Genomic DNA, 26,482 nt, shown 5'->3' on the forward strand with positions numbered 1-26,482 from the left:
AATAGTCCTTAACAAATATGAACAATTCAGAAATATAACAATAAATTTTCTAATAAACATAAAATTATAAGTTTATGTAGAAATTTCTAATTTTATCATGATTAAGTACTAGAAAAGAGATTTAATTTTTTAAAAAACTGATATTTTAAGTAAAATAACAATATACCTGGGGACTTAGAATATATATAGCATAAAATGTATGACAATTACAACAAAAAGCCAGAAACTGTCAAATATAAGTATATCATTGTATAGTTCTTATACTGTATTTGAAGAGAACTATATTAGAGGAAAGTAAGTGTAATGATGCATACTGTAAGTTCTAAAGAAAACATCAAATAAAAAATTATCAATAAGCAAATAATAGAGAAATTATATTCTCAAAAATTACCTTTAGATCAGAAAAGCTTAAAAAGAACAAATGAAAAATGAAATAATGAATCAAGAGCAAGGTGATAGACTTATATGTAACTATATAAATGATCACATTAAAGATAAAAGTCTACAAATTAAATTGAAAAGATTAGCAAATTGGGTAAAAACAGCAAGATCCAACTATATGCTGCCTTTAACAAACCAATTTTAAATATAAACACATAAATGCATAAAAAAACATTAAATTACAAGTTAAAAATAATCAAAAGAGAGCTTGAGTGGTCATTTTAGTATTTCATAAAAGATTTCAAGGAAAATAAAATAACCACAATTAAAGAATACTGTTTCTTACTCAAAAGAAGGTCAATTAACTAAGATGATATAGAGAGCTTTGACATGGATAAAGAAATATGTGATAGAACAACAGAAGGAAAATAGATAATTATAGCCAAAGATTTCAACACTCTGCTTTCATTAACTGACTGGGGGGGAAAGACAGAAAATCAATAAAGTAGAGAATATCTGAATAAAGATACTCAACCAACTTGATCTGACATTTATAATGTATCCTATGAACTGAAATTTAGGTAATCTCTTTAAGGACAAGGTAAAGTTTGAATAACAGATTAAAAAAAGATATATACCTGTGGTGAAAGGTGATTTTAGATTAGAACAAAATTCTGAGATAAGCTTAATTTAAATTCCTTTAAAAAAGAAAAGCTAATAAAACATAAATACCCTGACTAGCCTTATAGTCTGACCTAGAGTGAAACAAAAATGTAAGTAAATATAGTAAAGTACATTGTAAGTGGTGTAACTCTAAGAGTCTATGACAATTTGTTCCGTGAGTGCACAGGTGGGAAATGTGGTTTCTACTGAAATTTATTAAGATATTCATGGAGAAAGAGAAAACTGAATGAGACTTAATAAAGTACAGGATTATAAAGTGTTATAGTATATGGGAATCAGCTGATTTTAGAAACAAAAGTATGAAAAAAGACACTGAAATAGGAAGGTAGAAACCACACTTAAAAGAGAACGCAAGTACATTGTAGAAAACACACTGGAAAAATAAATTGTACTAAAACATCCTTAAGACCTATTTTAGTTGATATTTACCATTTTAATACCCTCTTATTAATATGTGCACTACTTAAGGAATACTTCTGATACACTGAAATGGAATTGAAAGTGACCAGAGTTTTCTTTTTTCTTGGCACCAGGGATCAAACTCAGGTCCTTGTGCTTGCGAGGCAGGCAGCTAAATCCCTGGCCCTTGGAACAGGAAATGAAAATCCTTTTATGCTAGCTGAAATTTATCTCTTCTATTTTTCCTCAAAATTTCCCATGAAGCTAATGTATTAATTTTACCAAAGTTTTCATAATGTTTTAGGGCCTAACATTTCAATATTGAGAAAACAACAGCATTATCTAAAAATATGTATTACTTGACATTCAAAGCATTCATTGAAACATTATCATTTTATGCCTTAATCAGTTTCCATAGCTCGAGGAAATAGTTAGAATTGCTTTGCAAATTCTGAAAGAGCAAACTTTACACAAAACAAAATATTAAGCAGTTTCTTAGAATTCATAATTTCAATTTTCTGAAGATCATTTGGGGAGATATACTTTAGAATATGTAAGCGAATTTAGGTTTTTGGGGAGATATACTTCAGAATATGTAAGTGAATTTAGGTTTTGCTGGCAAATTCAATACTATAAAATAAGCTATTTTGATAGCTATTGATCTATGACACTATAAAAACAGAATGAATCTTAGAACAAAAGGAGAAAAGGTAGATCGGGGAAATTCAGTGAAGCACTTGTGTATCTAAAGGAAAGAAGTTGTTCAAACATGACAGATTCCTGGCCCATCGTTATCAATTTTCTTTTCCCAGAGGGAGTATCTCAAATGAACTGCAGCGTTCTTCACAGTGAGTGTAGATAACCTGAAGCCCACTACAACTCACTACTCATGGTTTTGCCTCCTTGATGGCCACAATACGTGTGTGGCAATCTCATCTCCAGAATTTGGTTAGATAGATAAAGCATTGATCTTTCAACTGAAAAATAGAAAACAAAACACCTTCCCCCAAAATAACATATCTATATAAAGCATTTGAAAACAAAGGAACAAAGAAAAAAAGGAGCACACGCTCCAAGCAACTAAAAATAATTTTGTATGTAATACTGAACAGACATAAGGTAATTAATCTATGGAGGCCAAATGTAAACTGAAAGCTGAGAGGTAAACAAATCATTAAGACAGCTATCTGTTGAAATGGTATTGATTTCAGTCTTCATTGTCAAGACTCCTCACTGGAATGGGGGCACAAATTGTGGGATTCTGTGCATGGATCCAAGGAGATCCTGCAAAGCGCTAGACCCTGGAGAACTGTTTAAAGATGACAAAAATTAAGTATGCTGCACAAAAGGGATCAGTGAAAAGGTTTTGTATTTCTTGCCTTGAGCCCGCCCCCAAATTTTTTTAAAGAAAATTTGAGCCCTAAGTCTGCAATTAGGTTTTCAGTCCGAGTTCATCACATAGGAGTACAATAAAACAAAAAATAATACAAAACTATCATTGCAATGCAAGCCTCAAAATATTTCCATAAATGTTCCCATAAATGGAATTTCAACAAAGATAAGCTTACATACAAATAAATGCACAAACAACAAAATGAAGGAAAACAAACAAATAAACAAAAAAAACAAGGAGCCAGCAGAAATGAAAGTCAACAAAAGCAAATTCTCAAGAGTTATCAAGTAACAATATCTTTTTAAAATAATTATTCGTAAACATCAAAAGAAGAGACAAAATTCAACTAAATGTTGTATGAAAATAAATCGCAATAGACCCTCTGGGGATTAAAAAATACATACATTTTTAAACTGAACACAGAAAAACAAAACAATCACTAAGAATAACAAATTACTGGACTAGAGTATGGATTCAAAATTGATAGGAAATTAAATACAGAAAGAGGAAAGATTCAACCCATGGGAAAGAGTTTATAAAATAAAGTGGCAAAAGAGACTTTTAATATGCTTTTAGAAAGAATTTAAGGAGAATGATGTTAATATTATAATAGAAATGATATTTTTCTAAAACTCACAGAAGATAAACTGTACATTCAGAGAAACCAACACAACCTTATAATTTTGTATATATAGAAGACACTGTAGAACACAAAGAAAAAATAACTTTGAAAAAATTAGTATTTCTTAGCTGGCAGTTTTCCCTAAGTGTCTTATATATTCAAAACAATTCACATCAAAACTGCTCGGACTATATTCAAGAAATTAAAAGATAATATTCTAAAACTTATAAAAATATGCAATGTACCTGCATGAGACAGAAATATTTTGAAAAAATAAGATGGAAAGAATAACCAGAATTTAAGGTATGAGTGAATTTTTTTGTACCTAAATTAAATAATTTTAAATGGAAGTTACAAGTTATTTTGTGCCTAACGCATGTTTGCTGGGACTTAGTAAACCTTAATATGATAGTGTTCATCAGTTGTGTTGTCTGAATGGTCAATATATCAAATGTATATATACAGGCACACACACATATATTGATAAACAAAAAGATGTTCGACATTAGTTTATCAGTGAGTTACAAATGAAAACAAAACAAATACTTCTATTCACTGACTAGAATGGCTTAATTTAAAAAGATCGCTAGTATTAAGCCTTAGTGAGGATGCTGAATTCTTGGGAACACTCCCATATTGCAGTTGGTAAAATAAAATGTGAATTTTGGAAAATTTGTTTGGCTTTTCCTTTGAAAAGCCAACACATACTTCTTATATGATTCAATTATTCTACCTCTAGGTATTTACCAAGAAAAAGAAGGTACATGTTTACAAAAAAATGTGTACACAAATGTTTACAGCAACTCTTCATAGATGCACAAACTAAAAGCATAAATGTCTATTCTTGTACGAATGGATAAACAACTTGGTTTACAGGCATGACGTGAAATACATTTTGGTAATACGAACGAGTAAACCAAAAGCTGTATTTAGAAAAAGAAACGAAAGCATAACCGAATCAATCCAAACGAGTGGAAGACGGAAATGAAGAAAAAAGGAAAGCAGCCAGTAGGCACAGGTACTGCAAACAGTACCATTTAAAGGTAATCATAACAAGTATAAATGGATGTGATCTTCAACTAAATACAGAAATTATCAAATAGACACAACATAATCACCTTTGTGTTTTTCTGCTTCCAGGGAGCACCTAAACTATGAAGGTATACTTTGAACATCATAAGGTGTAAATTTCTATAATCAGCGAGCACTATTCAAAAGGATACTGTTTTCACAATTGCTTTTTTTCTTCTTTTCTCTGCCCTGTTGATTGAACTCAAGGCCTAGTGCATGTTAGGCAAGCACACAACTATTAAACTATCTCCCCACTTGGGGATTACAATTTTAATATCACAAAATCATCTCTAAGGCAAAAAAAAAATCAACAGAGATAAATAGGATTAGCCCAAACAATAAAAAGTTCAATTTACCCAGAACATAAAGTAACCTTTTAATTTGTAGGGCATGAACAATTAGTTTAAAATACACATCAAAAATTAGTTTTATAATGAAAATTTGATTATTTCGCCAACATAATCAGAGTTTTTATGAATCATACCTTGTTCAGAAATTAGAGACAACACAAATCATTAACATTTTGTCCATCAGCATGGACCAGTTTAAATGGATATTCATGTAACATCAAAACTTTTAGTCATACATAGAAGCATTTAAAATTATGCCCTTCCTATATCATAAATCAACTGACATTTCAGTCTTTCAGTGATACAGATCAATCATCTCATCAGAATGCAATAACAGCACAACACCAAAAATCAAAGAATAAAGGCAACTCATAACCAGGCAGGGTGGTGCATGTTGATAATCCCACCACTCAGGAGGCTGAGGCAGAAGAATTGTCAGGAATGGGAGGCCAGCCTGGGCTACATAGTGATACCCTATCTCAAAGCAAACAAAACAAGCCAAAAACAAAACAACAAAAATAAATTCATAACATAAACAAGTTAGAGGAAATAGACTGGTTGTGGAAATGAAGAGATACTCATAATAAATGCTGATAACGTAACTAGGAAAAAGACTGCAAGTGTTTTGAACAGATATCCATATTTGAAAGGAAGAATGATAACAATAATAACTTCTGCATTTGACTTAATAATTGAAGATTAAAATGGATTTAAATAGAAGCAAAAATAATGGCAAGTGTAGATATTAATGAAATGAAAAAGCAATGAGTCTAGAAAATATGCTCCCTCGAAAAACAAGGAAGGATAGACAGAAAATTTCATAAATAAGGAGAGAAAGGGGTTGAAGGAGGGAGGAGTTTTGGGAAAAAAGAAGAATCAAGATATATGTACAGGTATAAATTCCCTAAGATGAATGTGGTCATATGCATATCTAAAGTGTTACCAATGAAATTAATTAAAAAAAAAAAAAGAATGTAAGGAAGAGCAGTAGAGACCATGTTTGTTTCCATTAAGTGCTGTAACAAAATCAGAAAAACACTAAGCCATATTGGAATTAAAATGTGTCACTACTTTCATCAGTAAATGATTAAACATATAAACAAAGATTATCACGCACTACCCTTTGAAAATACTCTTGAAAAGTTACATGAATGAAAAAATCTTTGTCAAGTACTGACTTGAAAAGAAATAGAAAAACCCTGAGAGTCATTAAAGGGTTAAATTTAAGTATTAATAACAAATTTTTCCAACGAAAAATAATAGCACCAAATGCTTTTATAGTCTAATTAAATCTTTAAACAAATCTTTTCAGGCAATAGAAAAAGCAAGATTATTTCCACTCAATTAATGAATTCTGTGTAATTTCATTTAAAGTTGAAATAAAACAAGAATGAACTAAGAAAAAAATTCAAGGTCTTAAGACCTTGTCTCAAGGCCAACGTTGTTATTTTATATACTTAGGAACTCAAATGTCTCACTCATTATTAAATTACTAATACTAATAATTGTTCAGTTGAAAGGGAATACTATTCCCATTTAAAACAAATTCACTTCTGTTAATATTTGATTATATCCTATGTCACCCTGCATATTTAAATGGCCAGATCTAACTTTCCTGGGGTTCATTATCCCCAGTGCAATGATGGGGAACCCAATGTAAGTTTTGTAATTTTAAACCTGAAGCCTAAAGTTTTCATGATGACAGAGTAAAGCAAAATTCCTCAGCTGGTGTGGAGGACCTCTAAAGTCTCTTCCCAATTGTCCTTTCATTCTTATTGCCCATCAACCCCTAATATAAGTTTTAATTATAGGCAAAATTTAAAATTTCCTCTTCTCCAAATATGCTTTTCTTAGTAACACTGGACAATTGCATTTAGGCTTTTCTCCCTCATCTCTTGAATGATTTTCATCACACATTTTAATGTCTACTTTCTCTGAGTCTTTTTACCACCATCTAAATTTTCTTCAAAATTTTATGAATGATTATGTAGCTCAATTGGTGCTTTCTCCTTATTGATGTATATAGGAAGTGCAGCCCTGAAATATACAAGCAAACTTCTACTCTTTACCTTTCCAAAAATGCTTAATCTTTTGGAGTCGACATATGGCTCTTTCAGTAAAAACCTGCAATGAAAAGAAAAAATAAATGTAGTCATATCTTTTTGAGTTAAATGCGTATATGAATTTATCACACACACACACACACACACACACACACACACACACACACAAATGCTTTATTGACTGTAAGTCTATTCATGGTGAAGGGTGGAATATTCCAAAACCTTGATACTTGATACTCAAAGTGATTGTCTGCTCACCTGAGATCTTCTTATAAATGTAGAATCTTTGGCCACATTTACAGCAGACTGGGTTACCATCTATATCTTAACAATATCCTAGATAATTTCTATGTAATTTTGTAAAGAACCTACAAGCTTACTTTGTTAATTTTTCCATGCCAGTGTGACATTTGTAACTGAGATACTTAAAAAATTAGAATTAACTGTGCAAGCAAAAGACATTATTGTTAGAACCAAATAATACAGTGTACACGCTGCTCTCATTTTCATAAATCTAAAATAATTATTTCAAAAGGGGAATATGATCATTCATTTATTGTAAGTTTGACACATATTTGAAAAGATGCAATAGAACCATATACTTATATTAGAAAATTGCCCAGTCACCAAAATAGCAACCTTGGAGTCACTTAGTAGTATAAGTTATATACCTAGATTCTATCATTATAGAAAACAGACAATAGAAAAATATGTACCCACTTACTTCACAGCTGCTATTTGATCCTTTACTTCTACTGAACCTAACCTTCGGTGAATTTCCTGTAAAATTTTAAGGCCCTGGAATCCACTTCCTCTGCCATCAAATCTTGCTACAATGACATTATCCATGTCGACAAGGACAGAATCCCAGTCAATATGGAACTTCTCTGTAACCAGTTGGCCTCCTGGTTCTTCATCCCTGCAAATGCCAATGCAATGGATCAAAACAAGAACAACTGACAAACTGGTACAGGCTTAAGATTTCATACTTCTTAGCAAATGTTACAGAAAGGCCTATATTGGCTTTACAACTTTTAAAAATTCTTTATAATTAGACATAAAATATCATAGTCTTTTGTAAGATTTTTAAATGAGAAGTTCTCTAAACAAAATAAAAATATGTTTTAAAACTACACAAGATAATTCAGTTTAACTCTTTTCCAAAGGGGAGAAATAACAATACATGACACATTTTGTAGACATTTCTAAAGAATAATAGTTAAGTTGATAGGTCTAATTTAGACTTCTCACGTGTATTTGAGAAGTGTCTTGTAGTTGGTTAATAAGCACTGAAGGGCCTTATGGAAAGCAATTTCAAATGTGGAAACTCAGTAAAAATTTAACAGAAATGTACAACTCTAAAGAATGTTGGACACAAAAAGAAATACTGTATTAATATCTCCTTAGGATATTTTCCCTCATATTTTAATTCACATTCAGAACTTGGGAAATAGTGAGAAAAATTCTATCTGATCAGTATAGTTGACAGAATGGAGGCAAAGACACATACGATTGAAAAATTTAAAAGCTAGATATAAATTATAAAACATGAACTTTCTCACTAAAAGGAAAAAAGGTGGAGCAATTTAAAATGTCCCGTTAAAATGCCTTACTAGAATATAGAAAGGCTTAGAATAGTAGATTCAAAATCACATATACTCTAGGTACAAAGTTAATATAGCTCAAATAGATCATGGTCCATGCAATAAATTCATAGAGTAGTAGAACACTCAATTCGGAGAAGCTTTCTATTGCCAGTGAAATGGCAGCTCAGAAATCCCTACCTCTTCAAGATACAGAAACCAGAGACTCCTGCCTTCAAGTTTATGAAGATGTTTATCTAGAAGCACAATGTACAAACTAGTCCTCGTTACGAAGCCTTCAGGTTACAAAATTTCCAAAAATAAATGACCCATGTGCAAACATAAATGATAATAGAATTTATACAGACCTCGAAAGATAGGCTAAGGAGAAAGTAGGCAATGTAGAAAATGCTTGAGCAATTAAAAGTTACTGAATGACGTCAGGGGCAGAACTATGTTCCCCTAAACTTTATATGATGAGCCCCTGACACTCAATATATCAGAACCTGATTATATTTGGAGAGGGGGCTTTTAAACAGGTAAGGAAGATAAAATGAATCTATTAGAGTGAGTCCTAATCAAATCTGGCAGCTGTCCTGGCAAGAAGTTGAAATTTGTACACATAAGAGACCTCAGAAATGCACATGTATAAAGAACTTTTACGCAAGTGGGTGGCAAGAGTGTAACCATATGCAAGACAAAGACAGGCTTCAGAGGAAACCTGAAGCCTGCTAGCACCCCGGTCTTAGATTCCATCCTCCAGAACTTTGGGGAGAAAATAAATTTCTCTAGTTTAAAATAAAATACCCAGTCAGAAGTATTTAACTAAAGGAGTCATATCCATCTAATAGAAATTCTTCTGTGGTCCAAGCATTTAAGATTAATTATCTCTTTTACTCTATACAACCAAAATTCAATTATCCTTTGGAAGACAAGGTTGTCTGTTAAGGGCTTATTATATTTGTTTTAAATAAACTATGCTTGGAAGCTACTTAACCACAACTCCCTTTCAGTCTTCCCCATTTCTAACACTTAACAATGATCTTTATGTATTCTAGATCTGCCTGTTCACGGCTTGCAACCTTAGCCTTGGAATTTCTACATTTTATTATTATTTTAAAATTTTTCTTGATCTTACCTCTTGATGAGAAAATTGGGACTTAGATACTGTACACATCCACGTGCTCTAAGCTAGAATGTTAATTGCTTCATTAAGAATGAAGTCTGTTTTATTTTCAGTCCCTCATGATATTGCTTGTCTAACACTTGAAAACAACCATAAATCACTGTGCTCCTGGAGTTTCTGGGACATGTAGGACATGGCCAGTGCTTGTTGAACTAACACTTTCTGAGAATGGAGCTTAAAATGAAAAGCCTTTAAAAGACTTGGGTTTATATAAAGATACTGTACTTTGAGCCTTGGGAATTCACTGCAAATATAATGATGAATAGAGGACAAAGACCCAAGAATAACTACACCCTTTAATACTAAACTGTAAGAGTACCAAAGTTTGAGTATTATCTTTATTCTGAAGATAGGCAAGAAAGTGAAGCTCTTAAACTCAGGTTATTTATCAGTAATAATGGCAAAATGGTAAACTGTATCCTCTGAGAATATTTTGGTAAACATTAAGTGGCATAGTATAGTTGAAAATAATGTAATATAGTGAGCAAAAATTAACTACTACATTTACAGAACATTAAATACTTTTTACTGTTTTATATTAAGCTTAGGCTAAGCATATTTCTTTACAGTTCAGAGTGAAATGGAGGGCTATATAAATGATTTCTGCTAATTGTGCAAAAATCAAACTGGTCAATATCTTAAGATAAAACATTTTTTATGTTTCATGAGTTATGTCAGAAGGACTCCACTTTCTAATTGGATTAATGGCATCAGAAGACTTACAGGACTATAAAAATTATAATCAATAGGACCTATAAAATGATTAGCAGAGTGTTAGCTTTTAAGGTAGGACTGTCCTTTCAATTCTGTCAGCACAGCTAAGGTAATGTAAACTGTTTATTTAAACTGGAAGATACTACTCTCAAATTTACGTATGATCTAATATTCATAGATATTTTGGGAGCTTTTAGCTTATCTAAAATGTGTATAAGTCAGACATTTTATGGCAGGTAAATTATTATAAAATTCAATATAAATTATTATAAAATGCACCTATAGTATAAAATCATAATTATATTGTAAATTATTTTAAAATGCAATATAAATGTGTCAAAATGACAATTAGTAAATTAATACAAATTTTTAAAAACACAAACCTTCAATCTCACTTATTCTTTTAACATAGAGACAAAAATGAAATTTATATTCTCTTCCCTAAGTCGCCATTTTTAAATCCAACCTTGTATTTCTAAGATTTTAACATTAGAATTCAAAGTGGTATCAATATACTATGTGCCAAAGAATTTGAACAGATTTCTTTATTTAGTGTGGTGTTCTTTCAGTTTTGATGATGATATAGGCCTAGTTATTTTAAGGTAAGTTTAAAAGAAGATGAATTTTGATGCTAAGCTTTGCCATTGTAACAAACTATCCAGGTAATTGCAGGGATATAATAGTGATGGATTGCATAAAATGTTAAGAAAAAAGATACTGGACTTGTTTTGTAAATAAAGCCAAGCAAATAGTATTCAGGGAGGTAAGAATAGTATGACATTTTATTGTAGGGCTGACACAGGAAATGATCTAATTATTAATTCAATCCCTATATAAAAAGTGGGTACTGCAAGTCATGCTTATATTGGTCACGCACAATCACGGGAGCTCCACTGAATTCCACTTTCTTCCCTAAGTATCTTTCTCGTTCTCTTTCTATAATACTTTGCTTTTTTCTCTATGTCTAAGAAATCTCTGGAGATCCATTAAGAACTACATTTTGACACTGGAAGCAATTAGAAAATGTAGAAACAACTCCAGAAACAACTGCCTCATCTTCAATAAAGGATCTAAACACCCTCACTGAAGGAAAGATAGCTGGAAAAACTGGGTTTCAACTCGCCAAAGATTAAAACTAGACCTATACCTCTCACCACGCACTAAACTAAAATCAAAATGGCTTCAAGATCTAAATATTAAAGCAGAAACACTAAATTGGCTGGAAGAGAGGTTAGGTAGAACTCTTGAAGACATTGGCATAAGAATAGATTTCATGAACCGAATCTCAGTTGCACATGAACCAACACAAAGAATAGACAGGTGGGATCTCTTGTTATTAAAGAGCCTCTGCACAGCAAAAGAAACCACTGTCAGGGTGTGGAGACAACCCACAACTTAGAAATAAAATTTTACCAGGTCTTCCTCAAACAAAGGCCTACTATCTAGAATATATAAAGAACTTAAAAAAACATCAGACCTTCCAAATTTAAAGATCCAACCCCAAAATGGGCATCTGAACTGAATAGACATATCTCAGACAAATACATAGAAATAGCAAATAAACATAAGAAAAAAAATGCTCAAGATCACTAGTTGAGAGATGCAAAGGAAAACAACACTGAGATTCCACCTCACCCCAGAAGGAATGGCTGCTATCATGAAGTCAACCAGTAACAAACGCTGATGGGGCTGTGGGGAAAAAAGGAACCCTTCTCCTGTGTTGGTGGGAGAGTAGTCACTGTGGAAATCAGTATGGAGTACTTCAAAGAACTAGGATTAGAGGTCCATGTGACCCAGCTATTCCCCTGCTGGATATCTTCTCAAAAGAATTAAAAGTACTATACTCCAGTGCTATATGTGCACACGTGTTCTTAGTGGCACAGCTTGTAATAGCTAAAATTTGCAAACAGCCCAGTTGTCCATCAACCGGAGACTGGATAAAGAAAATGTGTGTGTGTTTTTTAAAATAAAATGGAGTACTACCCAGCCATAAAGAACGAGAAATTAGAGACATGCTAAATGCATGCACATTGAGGTGATACTCTTAAGTGAAATAAATAGGACACTTGAAAATATTGAATAGTTTCTTTGGTATGAGAAACTGAAAATGTAAATAAGGATCAAAATATATAATAGATAATGTGAAATAAGAAGAAAAGGTGAAAAGAGGAAGGAGATGTGGGAGGAATAGGGGAAAGGAAAGAAGAAAAAGGAATAAATATGAGAAAAGGAAAAAATGGAAAAAAAGTCTTTGTAAATAGGGACGGTGGGAGGGGTTGAAGGGAGGGTGGGGAATGGGGAAAAAGTAAGAATCAATATGTATTATGTCAAAGTACAAATTCCCAAAGATGAATGTCATCATACTGTATACCTAAAATGTACCAATAAAATTAATGTACAAAAGAGGAATACATTTTGAGATTGAGTATGGGGACTTAAAAAATTGTTGGAATTACGACAAAGCAATGCCACCTGTGTGAGGGAGGGGAAGGCTCATGGCAATAAGAACTTGAACTTGTCTGCTTCCTACTACAGGCAGCAAACTAAATGAATATTATAGTTGATTGGAAGTAAAAATGCTTAAGGGCAGAACTCTTACCTACCTAATTTTAAACCTGCTTTATTCTAAGCTGTTTATCTGGGTTGCACAGAGTAGGGCAGTGGAAGCAAGAGATGTAAAGGGAACTGTGCATAATCATCTCACTTCTTGGCGGTTTTTAGCCCTAGAATAGGTTGGTTCAACAGTATGAGCGTCCTGTCAAGGAAGAATCATTGAGATACTAAAATGAACAACAACAAGGTGTAAAAGAAAGGATAAAGAACAGAAATTTGTATGGGGAGGCTGGTTCTTTAAAGAGACATAAAGCTTTAAATTTGTAAGGAAAATCAATCGTCCATGTTTCTAATTTTGTTCTTCAGGAGAAAGTCCATTTCATCCTAGAATTTATGATACAATAGCTTATGTTTTACATAGACTGGTACTTATATACTATTTGTCCTGATTTAATTCCAAAATTTTTGAGTTTTATAATAAATTATTTAGTTGCAATTTAGTCAGGTATAAAGGTCTAAAGGCGAAGGAATTATTGTACATATATATTTTTTTTTCAAGTATACATACATATTGCACATACACTGGCCAAAGGGCTTTTGGAAAAATTGTCTTATTTACCTTTATATTGTGCTTAAATTTAAGAGTTTACTATGATTAAATTCTATGAAGTATGGCAGAATGAATTTTTTCATATATTTCATTCATCATTTAATGATTAAGTTATTATCAAATAACTTTGTAATTCACATTCTCATCTTATGTGAGAAATACTGTTAATATAATCTTCCAACCCCTGACATGCAGTTCTTACAATGTAATCTTTGACTAGCTGCTTATTCCTTTTGGTCATAATCAGAAAAACGTTTGTGCAAGTGAGTCTGCTCACCTAGGTACCTAGTTCTCTAGTTGCTGAAATGCTGTTCTTGTGATGACTGTGATGAATCAACATATTATGCTAGTTAATTACGCTAGGTATTAAGCTACCCATACATATTATGCTAGTTAATTAAACTATAAAATAATGTCCATCTCTAGATGCTTATATTCAAATACCTGTGTTCAGAGGCCTTGTCTACTGCTAAACATTTAAGAAAAATTCCCTGCATTAATAATATGACATGTATAAAGAGGTAAGGGTGTCACTGTGGAAGTGGGTACAGATGAACAAAACTCAACCAAGCCCAGGCCCACGGCCCATAGGTAGATAACTTTCCTAAGTCTGAATACCTAGAGATATGACAATAATTAAATGAGTATTTACATGCCAGTGACTAAGTGATGTGATATTCTTTCTTTCTTTCTTTCTTTCTATCTATCTATCTATCTATCTATCTATCTATCTATCTATCTCTACTCTAGCTCTTCCCGTCTCTGTCTGACTCCCGGAAAAGTAAACTTTGGTCAGCAAATGTATTCTTGCAGAAATATATATGATGTAAAAACTCCTTTATGTGTTACATCCAAGTCATTCTTGACTCTAGGTATTTAACAATAACATCGTGTTCATGTTCATGAAAAGAAACAGTATTCCTCTTCACCCACTGTACAATGTTCAGCATACTATCACGTGAGTGAATGCTGGGCACCTCTGTGATTCTATCACTCAAATGCTCAAAGTATTTTACAAGCTTCTTGAGAATTGGATTAGCGCTTTCAATTCCTATCTGTATTGCTAACATTCAGAGTTCTGCTAAACTCAGTTTCAGCTTGATTTTATTTCCATTTGTTTTCTTTTTATGAGTACCTGCTTGCAGTCCACAATGATTACATTTATTGTGGGGAATTCAGGATTGCACATACATCTTAATTTTTTTTCCCCATATTGCTTCCTGATCCTTTTCTCTCTTGGTTCCCTTCCCATTTGCTCTATTTCCATTTTTCTAAATTCTTTTTTTCATCCCCTCTCCTTCTCCTCTGCTTCTCTTCCTCTATTTTTCTCCTTCCCATCTGAAAAAGACTTCCTTATTTCATGTTATCTGTCTTTTATGCTGCTTTTTATATTTTCGGTTTCTCATATAAGAAAAAGTATATGATATTTAAGCTCTGTGTCTGATTTTTTTTCACTTAATATTATGGTCTCAAGATGCATTTATTCATTTACAAATACCTCAACTTTAGCCTGCTTTTCAAATTCTTTTGTTTGTGCTTATCAATTCTTATGTTGGTAAACTTTCATTACATTTTGTGGCCACTTAATATCATTGTCTTTGACTTCTGCTGACCAAGAAAAATTCATTGAGTATTTCTTTATCAAGGCTATCAAATATTTTTCTGACAATATATACTGTATTTAATATGTTACTATTTTGTGACATTCATTATTTCGAAAGGTACTTCGCATATATAAAACTTTTTCATCTTCCCCATCTTTCTACTTCTCCCCTCTTCTCCTATTTTTTTTTCCTTTTTCTTTTTTGGTATTACCAGAGATGGAACTCAGGACCTTGCACTTGCAAGGCAGGCAATGGCACCACTAAGGTAAATCCCTGGCCTTTTCTCCTGTTTTTAATAGATTAGGCTTTCTCGAGCCATAATCAATTTTTTGTAAAGGAACTACTCTTTGTCTTAAAGAGAATCTGACGCCAGCTTGCTATTTCTCCAGAATAGAAGCCAGAGATGATATCCTCAGTAAGATGCAGAAATTGCATGACTATCATGACAGCAGTGAAAGCACAGTCCAGTTCTGTGTGTCAAGTTATCTGTATTGTAACCAGAAGCCAAAATATGAAAGCTTATCAGTACACAGGTTGAAACGCTGAACAGCATGGATATTAATGAGCCAGCTCTAAAACTCAAAAATGGACTGTTAGTATTATCCACACAAAATTAACTTCAGAATAAACAGCTTAGACAGCACAGGAAAATATCAGAATAAATCCAATAGAAAAGTGCCTCAGGGACATCGCTCAGACAGAAACTGCAATAAAAATGGGTGGAAGCACCAATCTTCTAATCATCTTTGGCATCAAAGTCTTACTACATTAATTCTTGTCCTTTGGCCAATTTCTATCTGAGATAATTTCTAATGGAGTGTGTGAGGGAGTAAAAGGAAAAAGGGTTGGGAGATTTTTTTCTTTTATTTGCTGGGAACTACTAAGCTACAGCAGCATTTAATTGATTCTCTTACATTTGAGAGAGTCACCCCTAAATCATTCACAGTTAAATGGAATATTAGCATATTTGATAAACAGATCAAAGGCAAGAGAATCTATCTCCATTTTTAGGTATATATTACTATAAAGTAAATCTTTTATACAGATCTTGTTCACGATAACACAAAATATCCTACATGCTTTTAAAAATATGGAACTATTGTAGCAGAAAATAGAATAAAGCATATGCATCTCAAAAAAAGATACAAGTGGACACTTTCACAACATATGTGCTTACCAAGTTTTCAAGGAGTAGTTTTGTGTGGGAATGTTGTGGAAATACTGGGACAGGCAATACATGGGATAGGATATGTCTCAGGGATTGCAAATACATTTCTAATATACAAAAGAATGGCCAATCACAAACTCTGAACCTACATTTCACTCTAGGTAAGACATCATGAAAACTTCAGTAATATATTGTGGTCATAAAATATTTAACTTTTAAATACTCCTTTAGTTGGATTCTAAAATTCAACTTATCAACAAAATGTGGTCAAACAAACACATAACTTTTAACCTTACTCTGTTGGGTCAATTGAGTAGGAGTAATAACCCTAGTGCTAAGAACAATCAGGTATTAGTAGCAAAAAACATTTTACAATTTAAGAGACTGAAACATGGATAGGTTAAAAATGCTATAAACTATAGATGAATAACATTTATGATTATCTGGTATACTTACATATTTATGTATTTATTTATTTAAATTTTTTTAAACTTTTGAGACAGGGTCTCACTATGTAGAGACTGACCTGGAACTCACTATGTAGCCCAGGCTGGTCTCGAACTCACAGCAATCCTCCTGCCTCAGCCTCCTGAGTGCTGGGATTACAGGTGTGCGCCACCAGGCCCGGCTTTTTTTTTTTTGAGACAGGGTCTCACTATGTAGTTGAGACTGACCTGGAACTCACTATGTAGCCCAGGATCGTCTGTTACATGTTTATAATAGGGATAAAAATAGAATTATCTGAAAGTATATCTTGAAGGATTAATAGAACTCTTTCAATTGGGCAAAGGGATTAGGGTCACTTGTACAATGTGTACTGGTCAACACACACAGCAGAACGATACATATTGTGGGTCTTCCCACAATTAGTTAGTTTCTTTTATCTACAGCACCAAATTGCTTTTTGGGGGAGTAGGGAGTGGCGGATGTGAGATCTACATTTTCAGATACGGAGTCCATGAAGTTCTTCTTGGTGACAAAGAAGAAAAGCAATGAAGGAAGAGGATGGAGTAGTAAACCAAGAGAAATTAAAAGCATGTAATAGGTAGACAGGACAAGAGGAGGGTGGAAGATTAGAACTGAATCATCCCGAAGGCATATTTGACTGTTGCAGGGCTTGAAAAAGAGGGTGAACCCTCAAGACACATCACGGTACCAAAGCTCAAAGCAAGAAAGGGTGGTTCCATGATACTGATGCAAATCACAGTATCAAGTAATATTTCACATTGTTTAAGGAAATCAAAAGATAGTTTTGAAAAAGCAGTGATGAGTTTATCTTCACTGATGAATATAAATAACTAGAACAATTTTCTCACTATGAATAGATCAATTAATCATTTCATGCCATTTAACACAATGTTTGTACAGAAAGCATCTCAAAAACATCTCATTTCAATGAAGATGACCAACTTACAGGACTCTGAAGTACAAAACACTGAAGAGTAATAAGAACACCAAATAAAAAATGAGCAGTAGTAACTCTCCCTAGTTAGAATGGCTTAATGGGAAAATTGTAATGGTGACTGAACACCATCCATCACTCAATACATATTTCTGGAGTGTCTCACTGCCAGAGCTAGCTGCTGAAATTGTGTGTTATTTAATATATGGAATGAAAAAAATAAAGATGTTAAATGCTATTTTCTTAAGGTGCTTGAATATGCCCTTTACTAGTCTACAAATTATTTCCCTAAATATTCACTTCTAGATTATCGATTTTCTTTCAAAACCTTAGACCCAAAATCTAGTGAGAGTGAGGAATTCTCTAAAAAGCATACAAAATATCCTCATAAATATTAAAATGGAAATGTGTTAATACAATTATTCAGCTCTACGTCTATTCAGAGGACTGATAGCAGAAGTCTACAGCTATAAAAAGAGGCAAGCACTGGGGAGAGTGGAATCCACCAGGAGATCAATAATTACAGTGAATAGCCAACTTAAAAATGTATTACAGTAAAATATACCTTGCCACTACTCAAATGCTCCCACTCCATTGTTCATGCTGCTTTCTTTTTTTTCTCACTGAGTTTATTAGTACTTTTTAAGTATTCAGTGCAGTTACAGTCTTAAGCAGTTCTGGAAGTGTTCTTTATGAACACTTCATAGAGTCTTTATGTCAGAGTCTTTATGAACTGTGAAAAAAAATACATCCAGTGATGCTGCAGAAGGGCATCTAATGAAAAAGCAGACTTGAAAAATATCAGAGTGTGTCCGCATCTACTTTAGTCACTCGATCTGTCACTGTCCTACTGCTACCTCTTCCCTAAGGTCAAAATGATCACAAAAAGTAATCACTTTTGGTGGATTCAGGACATCAAGGCAGCCACACAGCTGTCCAAGACATTTGCCTAAGGGGACTTCCAGAAGTGCTCCAGAAAGTGGCAAGAAAGATGGGTAAGTCTATTTGAAGTGAGAAGGTTCCTTGAAGTACAGCAATGTGTCTCTCATGCTAATACATTTTTATTTAAATACATACTGTGCTTTTGGATCACACTGTATACATAAGCTTAGAGAGAGCAGAAAACAGCTTCAGGAAGATATGTCTTGATGGTAACCAAAAATTCCCTGGGAATCCAGGAGAGGGAACAAAGGATCTATCTTCTTGTCTCTCTATCAACTCTTCCTCATCAACTCATCCAGGTCCCATGTTTGTTTCTCTTCACAGAGATAAGAATCCTCAAAAGACTCACAAAAATATGTTTTTAAAATAATGATAACTTTATGGATTGCTTCTACCATTTTTACCGTGGTCTTGACATTTTATATCTAAATTTACTTACTTATCAAATACACATCTGTAACTGAAGGATAATGCTGTCAGTCTTGGGGTATTATAAAAATCACAATTTGTAAGTTTTCAGAATGTTTCTCTGTGTACACTGGCAACAGAAAGATTTTCTGAGTAAATTCAAAACTCTATACCAGACTTCAGGATGCTTGCAATCCTTTTATCTCCCCCTACCCATTAACACAGCTTCTTGCACCTAACAACAACAGAGTAAATATATACTGTGTTAAATTTCACACAGATGAGTAGGAAACAGGGACAATACAAAAGAGAGTAATTTGACATTGTAAGTGTTGAAATGGATAAGGAAGTACATAGAATTAGTGATGAGTATAGAACCCTGAGCATTAAGGATTCATCATAATGTTAAACAGAAAGACAACTGGTGAAAAGTACTGTAATTAAACATTTGGAGGGAGAAATGGAGCAGTCATTCAGGGAAAGAGGATTCTGTCTTCAGAGAATTCACAGGAAAAATCTCGCCACCAGGATGCTTGTGTAGTGCCAATGTCTCTTAGACTTTCCACTATGGTAAAACTATTCAGTCCCCATAGACTGTCTTGTACTTTTAATAACATGAAATTCAGTAAGACTGTGAGAGCCTATGGCCAAGAGATGTCCTCAGAGCACCAGTTCTGAGTTCCATAATGAGGAATTGGCAGAAGGGCTTCCAAATCAGCAGAGGCCACTTTTTTCCAGGCAAATATTTTCTTCAAACAATCAGTTACATGGGTCTCCAACTCACGCGTTCAGCAAAGCATTTCCTGATTGTCAATCCACCTCTACAGATGAATAAAGGACTCAGTCTGTCAGGAATTAGCTACACTACACAGACTGGAAGTAAATGAGCGACCCCAGACATCACCTCTCACAGATGTTATGTAATAGGCACTCTATTGTTCAGTATTAATTTCTCATGCTGAAAAAAACTAAATTATAATTACTAATTAGAATGGAATAGCCGTTTGTCACCAAAAGGGGGTTTAATCTTAACAGAAAAAATATGCCTTTATATTTTGAAAAAAATTTTAAATTCTTTTTTTTTTGGTACCGGGGATTGAACTCGGGTCCTTGCGCTTGCAAGGCAGGCCACCGAACCACTGAGCTAAATCCCCAGGCCCCAAAATTTTAAATTTTTAAAAACACTCTGTTTATGCCATTCCACCCCATCTATGCTGCCATACATAAAGGTTTTAGAGATGATCATGCAATTAAAAAAACAGATCACTTTATTAATATAAATTAAAACAAGGGCCGGGGATTTAGCTCAGCGGTTAGGTGGCCTACTTCACAAATGCAAGGACCTGAGTTCAATCCCGGGACAAAAACAAAACAAAACAAAAAAACCAATTAAAACAAAAATTCTTTTGTTTGATTTTAATATGCCATATTTAGCAAAAAAAACTTTGTAATTTGCCTCTGAAAACGAAGGAGTTCAATAAAATAAATTAATATTCAGGCCGGGGTTTTAGCTCAATGTTTCCAGCGCCTGCCTCACAAACACAAGGACCCAAGTTCGACCCCCGGTAACAACAACAACAAAAAATTAATATTCCATGAGAATAGTATCTAAAAACAACTCTACATAATTAAATACTTTTTAAAAATTTTTTTCATCCACTAATGAAGTTGCAAAGTAAATTGTATGGGTTTGGCTGCGTTACTTTATATGCTTTTGTAATGTCCACATATTAAATAACTTTATGGATACTAAATCACACATTAAATACTTATATACATAAATTTAAATATAAAAATGTGGGTCTGTAATCCCAAATTGGGAGGCTAAGACAGGAGGATTGCTGTGAGATCAAGACCAGCCTGGGCTACACAGTGAGTTCCAGGTCAGTATCAACTACATAGTGAGACCCTGTTTCAAAAACCCAAAAAACAACAACAAAAAAAGGTGGCTACTTAAAATAATAATTATTATATTGATAATTTGTTAAGCACCATTTGCAAATATTTATGTTCTACCAAAAACTGTGGATATATATGTATTTCATAAATATTATAGACATCAAAATATGTTATTTACATAATATCAAAGTATTATCTCCAATTTAAAAGGTTATAGAAGTTTAGAAAAATTAAGGCATATACTAGTAAATCTTTGATCTCCAATTTGAACCCAGCTTTAACTGACTCTAAAACCTACATGTTTAACGTCTTGCTTTTAAAATAAATCCAGATAGCCTTTACTAATGAAACCAATATTTTAATCGGCTTCCTGTGCAAGTCCTTACATTTCCTATTTTGCATTAAAAGCCAAACACACAAAGCATAAATGTGATGCCTAAGAAAATATGGAAAAGCCTGTGACTATTTTCCCGTGGTGCGTCTCACCAGTGTCCATCAGGTGTAGGTGTGTGAGAGGGAACAGCTGTCTCCCCGACACGACATAAACCAATCATCCTCCCAGTGCCGTCAGTCCTTTGCCTTTCAGTTAGAAAGTCAGCATGTCTGGAGGGATGCCCAGAAGGACACCTTTCCCTGGGAAACTGTACTTTTCAGTGAATCAAAAGAACAATGCGGGCCCTGCAGTACAGTGATAAAGTGCTTGCCTAGCAAGTGTGAAGACCTGGTTTTAGTCCCCAGTTCCATGAAAAACAAAACAAAACAATCTTTTTTCTGAAAGGAAGGCATGGGTGAAACAAAAGATTAGTTTGAATTCTTTTTCCACATTAGTCATATTTTAATGTCTTACATGTTTTTCTCAATCTCTCTCTCTCTCTCTCTCTCTCTCTCTCTCTCATATACTACATGGCAGAATACTAGGTAAAAATGTGAAGAGATAAAAGAAAAAAGAAAAGAGAATAACTTAGGAGTTTCTGAGAAAGTTATGGAAGCGAGAAACTGTGTGTGACCAAGAGATAAATTTGAGTCCTTTTTTAGGAACACAGATGTACCTTGAAACTACAATGTTAAGTGAAATAAATCAGACACAAATGCTTGAAAACCATATGGTTTTTCTAATATGAGAAACCCAAAGTATAAAAAAGAGGAAAAGACAGATAATAGGAAGTAGGTAAATAGATCTCCTTCCACATTCCACATTAGTCATATTTTAATGTCTTACATGTTTTTCTCAATCTCTCTCTCTCTCTCTCTCTCTCTCTCTCTCATATACTACATGGCAGAATACTAGGTAAAAATGTGAAGAGATAAAAGAAAAAAGAAAAGAGAATAACTTAGGAGTTTCTGAGAAAGTTATGGAAGCGAGAAACTGTGTGTGACCAAGAGATAAATTTGAGTCCTTTTTTAGGAACACAGATGTACCTTGAAACTACAATGTTAAGTGAAATAAATCAGACACAAATGCTTGAAAACCATATGGTTTTTCTAATATGAGAAACCCAAAGTATAAAAAAGAGGAAAAGACAGATAATAGGAAGTAGGTAAATAGATCTCCTCAAATGGGAAAAGGATCAATGGATGAAGGGCAAGGCAAGGGACTAAAAAAAGGAATTAAGATGTTTCGTGTACGTGTACCACCACCACACAAAGGGCACAGCAGTACGTATAACAAACATATACCAACCAAAAATAAAGTTTTAAAAAAGCTAGGAGGAAACACTGAAGTAAGAGAATAATATTACATTATTTCCATTTTATTTGGCTTATTATAATGAACTGGCAGGGCAATTAATTCTTAGAAGAATGAATTATAACCCCAATTATATAATTATATGAATCATGTGTCTCAGACATTGTGTAAAGGACTTTATATGTTACATTTCATTAAACCAATGAAGCAGCCATAAAATATGGTTTATATTATAATGCTCATTTTATAGTTAAAGAGACAGAGTCTTGCAAGAGGCTATGTCATTTGCTCCTGGACATAAATTTAGTAAGTGGCAAACAAGACTTTGAACTCTGGCAGTCTCATTCTCAGGATGAATATTTATCCTTTTCTCTCAATAATCCCAAGAAATAACATTATTACCACATTTATAGTTTTTTGCTAAAGCACTAAATAGAATTCTGGAATTTTTGTTTTCTTTTTTGCACCAGGGATCGAACTTGGGACCTTGCGCTTGTGAGGCAGGCAGTGGCACTACTGAGCTAAATCCTCAGCCCAATTCTGGACAATTTTAAGTAATGTGTTGCCAAAAGTCTACTTGGGTTCTTAATAAAGAAAACAAATGATGACTTTGAACTCCAATACTAAGTCAATATCAACTTAGTCACACATTCGTTGTTAGGGGCTCTGTGCCTAATGCTACACAGTCGTGATAGAACCTCACAGAAAGTGTGAATAACTTCACTTCCAAAATCAATCCAAGGGCTGAGAAACTCAAGTTAGTTTTCTTTGAACATGGCAGCTGCTTTGCTCTGGCATGAATCACGAAGAAAAAGTGACAGGACAAAGCTAGCCAGCTGTTTCCCCAGTAGAAATGCATGTTCCTTCAGTGTGACATGAACAATTAAGAGCACAAGGCTTGAGAGTAACGGCCCCACGGATATCCATATCTCAGACTAACTGGCATCACTGTTCCTAGAAGGAGGATCAATTCTTTACGGGACGGAAGATACACCAGAAAGGATACATCCTTACACTTAATTCGGTGACGGACTCCTTAAAGAACACATACAACGAGCAACTGCCCTGGTTCAATATACACATAAAATTTGTGTTGATTTCATCAGAGTGTTGTCGTATGCAGCATAATTATGAATCTTTAGATCCCTTTATTTAAAAAACAAATAAAATACTTACATTATTAATAGGAGAGCATACTGGTTTCGTTCTTGAAAATCTTTGGGTAGGGACAACTGTAAAGGAAGTTCTTTTAAAGAAAGAGCAAAATATTAAAGATGCAGAGCCATTTATACATAAAATTATAAGATTTAGAGAAAGTTATTCTTGAATAACACAGCATGCATAAAGCTTTACCATAGTCATCAATATGAATGATTTTAATTTCTGACTTTACTGTCTTCTTCTTCTGAAGAGCTTGCTTCAGCACAGAATTGCTTTCCAATATAAAATATTCTGTAAACCAAAAAAGGTAGTATAAATATGTCACTCCTGTGCACTCATCAGGAATCAAGGAGACAGTGCAAAAATTTATGCATTTAGCATTTCGCAGACATTCTGCTCGTATTTTTACAATCGGTTTACTGAATCACTATGAAAATATTTAGACTGAACTCTCTTTCTCTCTTCTAGTAAAATTTCGTTTGTTCCTATACATTGGAATTAGCATCCACACTTCAAAAATGAAAATTATAATATGTAACTATCCTGTTTAAGACTACATAAAGGGAAACAAAATTATCTATTACCACATAAGATTAAATCTGAAATGTCTAGATAGCAATATAGAAACTCAGGATAAGAATAAAATTTAGTCATCAGAAAAATGACAGAAATGACAAAGGTAATTAAATTCCCAGATAAAGATATTAAAACGGCAATTAAAATACAGATTAGTTGTTCAATAAGGTAAAAAGACCATAAAAACGTTAGGTATTCTTAGAAACAAACACCATAGAAAGTGAAATACATGAAAAGTACACAATCTAAGGTGAAAAATACACTGAAAGGGATTCACAGAATATTAGATACTTCAGAAAAACATAATGAACTGACAATAATAATAGAAAATGTAGAAAGTGAAACAAGAAAAGCTGACAACAGATGAAGGTAGCATCCATAGCTTTCTAGAATTTTTATTAAATCTACAGATATATTAGAGTAGATTATACATATTAAAATTAATGAATCTTCAAATTCATGGTCAATTTCATTTTGGGTCTTTAATTTATCCTAGGCATGTTATATCATCTTAATTTTAGAGGATTTATATATTTAGACTTATTCCCAGATACTATATACTTTCTAAAGTTATTTTATGTAGCATTAAAAACTATGTTTAATTTTTAATCAAAATTTATTAATTGACTGAATTTTATATATTGATTTGTACTTTTAACCATGATAAATTCACTTTTTTCTAATTTTTTCATATGTGTATTCCATAGATTGTGTTTGCTTGTTTTTATTTTACACAAGGATGTATTCTGCAAATGAAAGTGTCACTACGTATCTCTCTTACCTTTCGGTCTAGTTCTCTATCACAATGCTATATGGAGAAGTGAAAGCTGACAAGCTGGAGACTCCCGGTTCCAGGGAAGAGTCAGTCTCCATCTATCGTCATTAAGCACAATTTCATAGTATTTCTGTGGATATCGCTCATCAGGTAAAGGAATTCACTTCCTATTTTTATATTGTTGATTAATCTTATTATCGTGTTATTCCCATTTGTCACATTTATCAAATGCTATTTTCCTAAATATTTTGAGGTGTCAGTGAAATAGGGTGAATTATGATTTTTTATTAAATATTACAATGTATTTCCTGAGTGAACTTCATATGGTCATAATACATAATCCTTTTCATAAATTGCTGGATTTGATTTGCTACTACTAAGGAAACCTGAAAAAGTGTACTAATAAAATAAAAGGATAGAAATAAATAAATACATTTATTTATGAGAAAACCTGATATCTGTATCTGGATTTGGAATTGAGATAAAACGGGCTTTATATTTACTGTGCTTTCTCTGTCATTTCTGTTTTATTCTCTTTTACCTAGTTATGAATCACATTTTCTACTTCCTTCATATGACCCTTATTTTTTATTGGCCACTGGTAGTATGTATGATGTTTGCCTTTTTAAATTCCAGATTCTATGATATTTTTGTAAAAATTCTTGGAGTTCATCTGGCTGATGTTAGCTTACTGAGAAGTCAGCTTGTTTATGCCAAGATTTTTTAAGATGTAATTTTTTGTGGACTTTAATACCCTTTCCTCTGTGGCTAGTTTAATTGTATCCTTATGTTTTTCTTAAGTGTCTTTTTCTAGTCATATGAAATGACCTTTATTTTTCAAATATGAAGATATATCTGACTTTCTATTTTTTAATGAACTGTGTGCATACAATCTTTCTTGAAATATCTTTCCATTGGTTTCTTCTTTTCCAGGAGCTCTTGACAATTTCTAGCAGATAAATTACCATATTCTCATACTGATTTCATTTTGTGTTTCTCCTACTGGATTGTAACTTTTATATATGATCTCAGGCACAGCAAAGTATTTTTGTAAATAAATCAAATTACCTCTTTGTAAATAAATGTCTTACTTAAATCTGGGAGATTAGATAAGTTTCTCACATGCTTAATATAGAAAACATCTCAGACTACGGACACTAGCAAATTTTCAAGGAAGCTTTAATAAAAATTACATTTTAAATAATTGAAATTAACTTTTGATCATATCTTAATGGAGTAGGAGTACAAACA

The 26,482-nt window shown here is 33.1% G+C and overlaps 1 protein-coding gene across 4 annotated transcripts in view; it reads right to left on the reverse strand.

The window, feature by feature from the left end:
• Dpp10 (dipeptidyl peptidase like 10) overlaps nt 1-26,482 on the reverse strand; it is a 1,319,241-nt gene that overhangs the window by 19,179 nt on the left and 1,273,580 nt on the right. For all 4 annotated transcript variants that reach the window (XM_033757133.1, XM_033757135.1, XM_033757134.1 and 1 more), the window contains exons 18-21: nt 24,073-24,171; nt 23,896-23,965; nt 7,688-7,882; nt 6,970-7,024 (exon numbers count right to left, since the gene is read on the reverse strand). In XM_033757133.1, coding sequence (XP_033613024.1) covers nt 6,970-7,024; nt 7,688-7,882; nt 23,896-23,965; nt 24,073-24,171 — 419 coding nt within the window. The remainder of the gene's footprint in view (nt 1-6,969; nt 7,025-7,687; nt 7,883-23,895; nt 23,966-24,072; nt 24,172-26,482) is intronic.

The sequence above is a fragment of the Fukomys damarensis genome, unplaced genomic scaffold, assembly GCF_012274545.1.
Source record: "Fukomys damarensis isolate Sample0158 unplaced genomic scaffold, DMR_v1.0_HiC HiC_scaffold_29, whole genome shotgun sequence".
In the NCBI taxonomy this organism is placed as follows: Eukaryota; Metazoa; Chordata; class Mammalia; order Rodentia; family Bathyergidae; genus Fukomys; species Fukomys damarensis.